We start from the raw sequence: 10,233 nt of genomic DNA on the forward strand, positions 1-10,233 counted from the left end.
CCAATAGGGTTGCGGGGCTGCGTCGCGCGCGAGCCGAGGAGCGAGGCTTGGCTTTGGTTGGTCGGCGCTTGCGTCTGCGGGAAGATGGCGGCGACTACCACGGCGCCAGCGGTTGTGGCCGGGTCCACCAGTGCGGATTTCTCCGACCTGCGCGGGATCAAGAAGCAGCTGCTGGACGTGGCGGAGCGGAGCCGGGAGCGCGGCCTGCAACACAGCGGGAAGTGGTGAGGAGAAAGGGCTGCGCGTGCTCTCTATTGAGTCGCGGGAGGGCTGCGTGCAGGGTCTCCAGCAGAACGGGGGCTCCGCAGGCTGCAAGGGGCGCTCTGGGGCGACGGGATGCTGTCGCCGTAGGGAAGGGCGAGGAATAAAAGACCTCGGCAGCGAGCGCGCCCCTTGCTAACTCTTTAGCATAGCCAGGTGTCATCCGGCTACTGCACAGCTAAATTGTAATAGGGGGCTGGCTAGCTATTTTTGGGGAACGCCGTTCTGCTGTTACTAAGGTTGCTTAAGTATTATGGCTTATGATGGGTCTGTGCATAATGTGCGCATTGAAGTGCCAGCTATACATATCGGGTTGCAGGCCGCCTGCCATGTGAGGATGTATGGGCCGTGCCGGATTTACATATAGGCTAAACAAGCTATAGCTTAGGGCCCCACTCGCTTGAGGGCCCCCCAAAAATTTAAATTAAAAAACACCTGGCTGTACATTTCCAAAATACAAGCTAAAAAACAAATAAAATAAAACCTACATGCAGCACCAGTGTTTTGTGTTGTGTATGGACCTGTTAGATCCATAAATTACCATATAGCATATATTCAACACAAAAAAAGCAACAGTTTGTTGTTGACAAAGGACAGCTGGACATATAAAGGGCCCCATTACCTTCAGTAGCTTAGGTCCTCATCAAACCTAAATCCAGCCCTGTGTATGGGATGTCTGTGCATGCTATTGTGCATGTTGGGGAACCTTAGTCCTGGGGGCCAAATGCAGCTCATCAAGCTGCTGTGTCCTGCTCTTGAAACTGCCTGCTGGCTATGGCTCTTCCCCAGGCTACACACTACCATGGCTCTCCTTTATGTCCTCCAGGGTTTTTGCCTGGATGCAGTGAGCCTGGAAACATAGGAGGCTGCCTGTTGGAGGTGAGAGTCACATCAGTTGTGCCTCCCACTCTTTGCCTCGACACGCACACCCCAGCATCATGCTGCCCCTGGAAAGTTGCGTATGAGGGGAAATGGCCCTTGTTCAGAAAAAGGTTCTCTTCCCCTGTTGTATGTAATGAGCACAGTGGTACCTCTGGTTACATACTTAATTCGTTCCGGAGGTCCGTTCTTAACCTGAAACTGTTCTTAACCTGAGGTACCACTTTAGCTAATGGGGCCTCGCGCTGATGGCGCGCAATTTCTGTTCTCATCCTGTTCTTAACCCGAGGTATTACTTCCGGGTTAGCAGAGTCTGTAACCTGAAGTGTTTGTAACCCGAAGCATTTGTAACCCGAGGTACCACTGTATTGTGAGCCAGACTGGCAGAAAGTGGTGTTTTTTAAGCTGCAGTGGGCTTTCTTGTTGTAGGGCCTCAGAGCTGGCTTTTGCCCTGGACCCTCTGCCCTTTAATGAGCTGCCTCCTGCACCTGAACTCACAGAGGTACGTACGGGAGGAGGGCTCATTTTTGCAACACATAAAACAGATGAGGCTGCTCTGATGTAGTATCCTAGAAAATCATAACTTTAAAAAGTTGTGGCAATTGAAAACAGTAATGCTAGAAAAAAGACAAGCAGGCTCCATTTGCAAGTCAGTTTGCATGTCTAATCCACTTGAATGCTTTACTTGTTTAAGGAAGGGATGAGAGAGGTGCGCATTTATTTAATGCTCAGTTCTTTGTAGCTGAGTTGGAGGGAAGGGTTCTGGCTGCAATCCAAAGATTAGAGGACCCTTGGTTCCCAATATTTCTTCTAGCAGTGCTAGGGTCACTTGCCAGGCAAACAATTTTTAATGCAACCAGTTTGCTTTCTTAGGATCCCTTCTTTTTAGCTTGTGTGGGCTTAATCCCTCTCACTTTGCTCTCTTGTCACCAAAGCTTAAAATATCATAAAATTAAACTGATTTTCTATTATTCTCAGAGAAGCTCAAATTGTATTAAAGAATAGGAATTTGGTCAGCCAGACATTATTTGAGAACTGTTGTTTTCAACCCTGTATTTTGTCTTTCAGTGGAAACCAAAAGCAAGAAAAGCATTTGCTTTTGTTACTTGACAGACGAAGGTGTCTAAGGAATTCATTACATTGGAATTTAACTTTTTATTTTTTTGTCCTTAGGAGGATGCTCGTGACTTGGATGCTTACACCCTTGCTAAATCTTACTTTGATCTGAAAGAGTATGACAGGGCTGCTTACTTCCTCCGGGGCTGCAAGAGCCAGAAGGCCTATTTTCTATATATGTACTCCAGATACCTGGTGAGTTAATAAGATAAATCAGTTCCCGTTCCTTGATTTTCTCCCTCTCTTCATAAAGATTATGTGATATATCTAGAAAGTGAAGTTTTATTCTTTTTGCTTCTAGTAGCTGGACCCATGTCCAGTGAACATCTCATGATAGACAATTGCTGGTTCTTAAAATTCTTTTAAAAATTTGTTTGTTTGCAGTCAGGTGAAAAAAAGAAGGATGATGAAACAGTGGATAGTCTGGGTAAGAAACCAACACACAACTTTCTCCAGTTTGACTTTTGACGCTTGATTTACAATTTCCAAGACTACAGCTTATTTTTTCTTCAACTATTGATTGATTTTTTTAAAAAGAAAATGCAAAACATCAGCAAATTGTTTAACTGTTAAATTAACTTCCCTTTCCCCATCATACATTGTTCTGTATTTGAGCTAGTTTAGCATCTGTCTAAAGCAGTAGTCCTCAAAACGTTTTGCAATAGTACCACCCTTTGCTTTAAACAAAACTTTGGCAGAATCTTTGCAGTACAATATTTAAAAATAGTTTTATAAACACATACTGCTAATGGTACCAAATAAGAGATTACTCTGTTTACAGGTCCGTTGGAAAAGGGACAGGTGAAGAATGAAGTTCTAAGAGAGCTACGGGTAGAGCTTAGCAAGAAACGCAAAGCCAGAGAACTGGATGGATTTGGCCTTTATCTGTAAGCACTGAAGTGATGCACTAATGACATATTGTAGGGAATAGCCATATGTTTACATCCAGGTATGATGAAGTTGGGATTGTGAAATGAATAGAGATTCTTGTATGTTTGTGTGCATGCAATTCGCCACACAAAATGTCAGGCTAGGGCACGAGGATGGCATAGGCTCTTGCCCTAGTAGTGTTTCTCTTACTCTTTCTCTGTATCCCCCTAGGTATGGAGTTGTGTTGCGAAAGCTGGACCTGGTGAAAGAGGCCATTGATGTGTTTGTTGAAGCTACCCATGTTTTGCCATTGCACTGGGGGGCCTGGCTGGAGCTTTGTAACTTGATCACAGACAAAGAAATGGTAATTTGTGGGATTCTCAGGTGCAGGTGTGTGATGATTGCTGCCCTGGATTTCTTTGGGAGGAAAGGCAGGATATAAATTCAGATCTGGCCACTATTTTCTGGTACAATTTGATCCATGAACTATCATGAGGTCGATACTGTGTTTGGTGGTTTTTCTGATTTGGAATACTTGAATTTGCCAGCAAACCTTAAGTAATTCAGTAGCAGTTGGAGGTGTTAGCATTCTTTCCATTCTAACCTTTCCTGCAGTTCTTGGGGGCTGCTGTAGACTGCTTCTCTAAATGTGTCCCTCTTTGTGGTTGTTGCCAGCTGAAGTTCCTGTCCTTGCCAGATACCTGGATAAAGGAGTTCTTCCTGGCACACATCTACACAGAGCTGCAGCTGATAGATGAGGCCTTACAGAAGTACCAGAGTCTTATTGATGCAGGATTTTCAAAGAGCACCTACATTATCTCTCAGATTGCAGTGGCCTATCACAATATCAGAGGTCAGTGAATCCTTCCAGATTTGGGCCTTCTGGTGTTTTGTTTCCTGCTTTGTTTCCTCAGTGCCTGCCTTTCTCTTTCCTCAGATATTGATAAAGCTTTGTCCATCTTCAATGAACTAAGAAAACAAGACCCTTACAGGATAGAAAATATGGACACCTTCTCTAATCTGCTCTATGTCAGGGTGAGTACTTTTTTTCTCAATCTGAAATACATTATAGGTTGAGTAGTAGGTGGTGTGGGCAGGATGGAGTTGTTTAGCAGGCTTCCCAAAGCCATGTTACTGAAAGGGAGAGTGGGAGGGAGCAGAGAGCTTGGCACAGTAGGAGGAGCATTGGATTGGCTGAGCTGCTCTGTCTGTATTGTGCTGAGTTCCCTGCTGCCTGACGTCTTGGTAACTGGCAGCAATGCGTTGCACTGGGGAGCCAGGTAGGCAGTCACTTCCTGTACTGCCATGCTGGCCGTTGCTGCATATGACCCTACCTCAACCTTAAATTGCTCGCAATCCTTCAGTTTGTGTAGAGAACTTTTCTGTCTATATCCCTTAAACTTACTCATGTTTTCTTAGCGGTAAACCCCAGTAGGGAAATTTGGTCTGTAAGGAAATAACAGCATTGTACTATCAAGTGAGAGAATATAACGGCAAACAGAATCAGGAAACATTTGCTACAGGGAGATGTTCCAGTTGTCTTGAACTGGTTTGTGAAGTTATTCTGGATATTGTATGAAATTGCCATCCCTGTTGCTGATGACTTCCGGACATCCCGAGATTTGTTGTTCTTGTTGGACTCTCCTAGTTCAGACAACCTAGTGACTGATTTTGTGGCTTGAAATGCAGTTACTTCTTTTTTTCATGCAGTGGTGTTACAAGAGTGTGTTTCCATCCCTGCAGTTCCACCCCCCCCCCACTGGCTCCTATCCTTAAGCTTACCACTTTCCTTTATCCCACTAGAGTATGAAGCCTGAACTGAGCTATTTGGCCCACAACCTATGTGAGATTGACAAGTACCGTGTTGAGACCTGCTGTGTGATTGGTGAGAGACCTTGCTTGCTTGAAGAGGGATGGGAGGAAGCTGCAGGACATGATCCTCTTTCACATGAAAGAGTGTTAGCAGAGTTGTTGTTTCCCAGTCCCTGGCTGCTCTCTGCTCACTTTTCATTGTGCTTTTGCCATAGGGAACTACTATAGTTTGCGCTCACAGCATGAAAAAGCAGCTCTCTACTTCCAGAGAGCGTTGAAGCTGAATCCTCGATACCTTGGAGCATGGACCCTCATGGGACACGAATATATGGAAATGAAAAACACATCAGCAGCTATTCAGGCATATAGGTGCGTGTGCAGATGCCTTCCAAAAACGAAGGCTTACTAGGGTGGGTTTAAACAATATCTTTTTCTATTGTTGTTACTCTCCCAATTGATTCTGCTTGTGCCTTTCTTTTTTAACAAATGCAGACTGTTATGATCTTATCTCCATTTGTGCCGTATACCTGTATACTCTTTCAAAGAATTCCTGTGGCTTTCTCTCTTCTAGACATGCCATAGAAGTGAATAAAAGAGACTACAGAGCATGGTACGGATTGGGGCAAACATATGAGATCCTCAAGATGCCCTTTTACTGTCTCTATTACTATCGGCGGGCCCATCAGCTCAGGTAAAACTGCCCAGTATAGATACTGTCCTTGTGTCTAACTCTTTTTAGTAGCTGCCATTATCAGTGTACAGAGTCAGCTTGCTGTAAATGAAACAGGGATGCACATTGCCATGGCTGCCCTGCAGATTACAAAATCTAATGTTTCAGTGCAGATTGACCAGAGGCAGGGGATCTTACATGTCATTTAAAAGATAATCTGATCTTTACTTTTGCAAAAAAATAATGAGAATTTGGCACTTAATATAGCTCCCCGTATCTCTCCATTGCTCCCAGACTCTTCCTACTCTACAGTTAAAGGAAGGGTGCATGGGACAATCCAAATTTTAAAACTCAATTTTGAAATCATAAGTCCCAACAGCTGGGTTTTAAGTGTTTGATTTTAGTCTCTTCTTTTGGGACGCTGACAAAAAAAAGACTGTTGTGCTACTAGATTTAAAAGTGAGGGTTAGTGCTCATTGGGTTTTAGGTAGCTTTAGAAGTCTGAGCTTGTTCGGTCTTTTTGTGAGCCAGCTGATTTCATGTTTTTCACAGGCCCAATGATTCCCGTATGCTGGTAGCTCTTGGAGAATGTTACGAGAAATTGAATCAGCTGGTGGAAGCCAAAAAGGTAGGGCGGGACATGGATTTGCATTTGAGCAGCAGCAGTGGGGATTATCCTGAACCAGATAAAGGAAATGCTAGTGTATTTCTGCTGTGCTGTTTTGTCATAACAATTGAATTGCCTCTGTCCATTCATTGCCTCTTGAGAATGTACTGGTGAATGTAGGTTATGTAGCTGGAACATAGGTACTGGGGGAAAGTGCTAAAAACTGAGCAGTTTCCAGAACTGAGCTTTTATTCTGTTTGAACTTTTCTTCCATGTAATAATAGCAATCAGATCTTCAGATGGCTTTGTTTCTTCATCCTCTGTTCGAAAAAAAGAGGGAAATATTGTCCAAAACTTGGAGCTAGGTTTATTGGAGTTATCACTCCTATAATCTTGTATTATGTTACTTCTGATATGCTTCATACTATTCACTCATCTCTGCTAGGCAGGATAGTAGGCAATATCACCTTTTCCCCTGACTCTGGACTAGACACTTTTGCATTTGTTGTTCTTTTCTTGACAGTGTTATTGGAGAGCCTATGCTGTTGGAGATGTGGAAAAAATGGCACTGGTGAAACTAGCAAAGTAAGTAGTAGTTTTATATTGCTTTTCTTGGATAGATTGGCAAAACCTCCTTATCTGACCACTGCCTTTTGGACTGAAATCTTAGTCTGCAGACTTTATGATGTGGATGTTTCCTGTCTTTCTGCATAGCTCTTAGTCCTTGTGATCCCAGGAAATTATTTAGAGGAAGTACTCCAGATTATCTTTGACCTTTATGGCAGCAATATTCTGGATAACTACTAGTGGTTTTTCCATAGTTCTTGGTATCGGCATGTGCTCTTGGTGCGTCACACAGTGTGCATTCATACAGGTACTGGCAATAATTAAATGGCTACGCATAAACAAAGTATAAAAAGTATTTTATTATGTATATCAAGATAAATATAAAACTAAAATTGCTACAGTATGGAAATGGGATGTTTGTCTATCTTGATGAAAATGACCCCTGGGAAATACCTGTGAGTGACAGGCGCAGAGATTAAGACATTGCCTAATGTCTTTCCCCCCTATAAATGCAGCTCACATTTGATAGGCTACCTAGGCTTACTCCAAAGCATGTCATTTGTTATTAGGATAATCTCATCAACTACATACTGAATTCTTATAGTGGACAAGAGGTAGCTTCTTCTCTTATAGTGGTGGTCTTATCCTGTAAGCAAGAACACACTTTCGCCTTTTTTTCTTCGTTCCCAGGCTTCATGAACAGTTGAATGAATCGGAGCAAGCTGCTCAGTGCTATATCAAATACATACAAGATATCTATTCTTGTGGGGTGAGTCAGTTCCAAATGATTTTGGGAATGAAAGAGTGAAGGATATACAGAGTGGATAAAAACAGGTGTTTGTTGTTGTTTTTGTAAAAAAGAAAAACGTATTTAAATTGTATTTTTTAAATAAAAAGTTGTAAATACTCAGTTTCTCTCAGGTTAATACTAAATCTTGATAAACAAATTTACCCTGAACCAAACAATAAATACCTTTGTTCTATTCTAGGAGATAGTGGAGCACCTGGAAGTAAGCACTGCCTTCCGCTACCTGGCTCAATATTATTTCAAATGTAAACTCTGGGATGAAGCCTCAGCCTGTGCCCAGAAATGCTGTGCATTCAATGACGTGAGTAGCCAACACATCATCTGTGGACTTCTTCACTGGGTCCCATGCCTGCTTCTACCCACAGTGCCACCATTGAGACCACTCTTGGGTATGGCTATAATGGTTTGAGGCCACACATGTGTTAAGTCATACTTACACAGGATTTTGAAAGAACCTAAAAGAGACACTGAAAGCCCAACTCTTTTCTAGAACAACAATCTAAATCCTTCAGGATTGTCAGAGAGCTCACCCATCTACCTCTAATAATAGAACCAATCAATAATACACCAGATCATGACAAGAACTTTGTGAAAAGCAAGTAAGGAAATCTGCTAAAAAGTTTTTATTCCTTGTGGAAATGGAGGTTGACTTAGGTAGCTAGTTTTTGCTTGGTAAGAAAAGTGTTGCTAGTTACATGGATAAAACATGAAAATGTGCAGATATGTGCTTGCAGGCTACCCAAAAACCTCTTAGTGGGCTTTATATGGCCTGCAGGTTAGCTTGTCCTTGAAATAGATAAAGAGAAAGCATGAACAGGAAATAAAGTATTTAGAATCCTGTTGATGAGTTGGTTTGGCATGGGGAATCCTTTTGGCACAGCAGGCCAGATGTTCCCCACCCCGTTGGGCCAACTTTGACAGGTGGGTGGCATTGTGATATCAGATGATCGACAGGTAGGTTGCCTTGCCTCACCTGTCAAAGTTTCATTGTTCAGCACTTCCCAAATGCTTGACAGCCAGCTTTCTTAAAGGGAAACTTGGTTGTGCAGCTGACAAAGCCATGCCTCTACGTTCTCCACACCTGATGTCACATAGGACACTGGGTATGGGACAGGTGGGCATGGTTTAGAGAAAACAGTTTTGCAGACTAAATTTGGCACATGGGCCAGAGGTTCCCCACCCCAGAGTTGGTGAATAGTTTGCTGGAGTAGCCACTTCAGGGAGAAATATATCATGGGATTTGCAGTATCTAAAGGCTTGCTAGATCTGACATTGAACCACAAGTTTGATTGCAATTCAGAATGGCTGATCTTTGCACAGGAACACCCATGTGCCCCCTTTCTAGTTATTGCACTGTGCTTGCTCTTTGCTCATGCAACTTCATTTCTCTTCCAGACAAGAGAAGAAGGGAAGGCCCTCTTGCGGCAAATCTTACAGTTACGAAATCAAGGGGAGACCTCGTCCACAGAGATTGCCACACCTTTCTTGCTTCCGTCTTCACTATCTGCCAATAACACTCCAACACGCCGTGTGTCACCCCTGAACTTGTCCAATATTACACCTTAAAGTGTGCCTGCCTCTCTGGGCTGATGTGAACTGCAAATGTAATCCAGCTGGAGCCTGGGTTTTTCCTTCTAATACTGCCTCTCTAAGGAGAGTTCTGTATCCAGTGATGCCTTCCTAGAAGGGCTGATAACTCATTGTTGAAGATAGTTACATTGCGGGCATTAAAGGCTGGTGGCACCATATTTCACAGTGAGTGACTGAATCCATTCTACTCCTCTTATGCCTCTCCTTTCTAGCATGACATCTTGGTTTAAGAAGGGATTCCAAGGTCACTTTCCTCCACTGGCATCAATTGGAGTTGCTTCTTCCTGTCATGTTCATGGCATTCCTTCGTAATGTCTTGCTGGCTACCAGTATGTCATCTTTTGGAGGAGAAATGATGCTGCCTTGCTCTTATTTCATGATGGAAAGAATGTCCTTGCAGCAGTTGGTCCCTTGTCCTTTTGGTCTTAGTTACTTTTCAAGCAAAATTGCTGTGTTAGATTAGCTAGCTGGTAAAAGGAGCAAGTGGAGAGAGCAAAAGGACTGCCGTTTGTCTAGCACAAATGTAGAGACATGGGTGAAAAATGTAGTAATTCATATCCCGTCATTTCCCTTACCAATGCAGCAGCCGATGCTGTTGTGTAGCCTGGTAACAATGAAGTGGTGGGACTTCTATGTGTTCATTAAGACAAGAGTGCAATGTTGACATAGTTTTTCCATATATACAGGCTCTAGAAATATCCACCACTATTTGAGTGGCAAAACCCATCCACAATTTTTTGTTGCCCAGGAACACAACTGTTCAGTAGAAAAAAACCTATTGCTTAGTTCTTTGAACTAAGGGGTGTTGTAAACTAGTATTCTAGCAGGGATGCAGTTTTGTTGAATATGATCCTATGATATAAAATAATGGTTGTGATCTATCCTCAATGTGAATTAGCAGAAAAAACTAAGTGGTAAAGAATAACAATGGTATGATTTTCTTCAGCTGACATGAGAATTCAGGCATACAAAGTTGACTTGTCTACAGTTGAGCAGGTAATGGTATCAAGCAAGCTTGAATTCTGCTTCCACTATTAAATTGTTTTTACTACA

The 10,233-nt window shown here is 42.9% G+C and overlaps 1 protein-coding gene across 1 annotated transcript; it reads left to right on the plus strand.

Annotated features, from left to right (window-relative positions):
* The first annotated feature begins 36 nt into the window (after positions 1 to 36).
* On the plus strand, positions 37 to 10,233 carry CDC23 (cell division cycle 23). The gene is made up of 16 exons (XM_083603662.1): positions 37 to 224; positions 1,570 to 1,642; positions 2,314 to 2,451; positions 2,641 to 2,683; positions 3,038 to 3,143; positions 3,358 to 3,490; positions 3,802 to 3,979; positions 4,064 to 4,161; positions 4,930 to 5,011; positions 5,154 to 5,307; positions 5,510 to 5,629; positions 6,161 to 6,236; positions 6,739 to 6,800; positions 7,473 to 7,551; positions 7,772 to 7,891; positions 8,986 to 10,233. The coding sequence occupies exons 1-16, from the start codon at positions 85 to 87 to the stop codon at positions 9,154 to 9,156; spliced, it is 1,773 nt and encodes a 590-aa protein (XP_083459788.1). The 5' UTR covers positions 37 to 84; the 3' UTR covers positions 9,157 to 10,233.

This window comes from Podarcis filfolensis, assembly GCF_964270895.1.
Source record: "Podarcis filfolensis genome assembly, chromosome: 2".
NCBI classification, from domain to species: Eukaryota; Metazoa; Chordata; class Lepidosauria; order Squamata; family Lacertidae; genus Podarcis; species Podarcis filfolensis.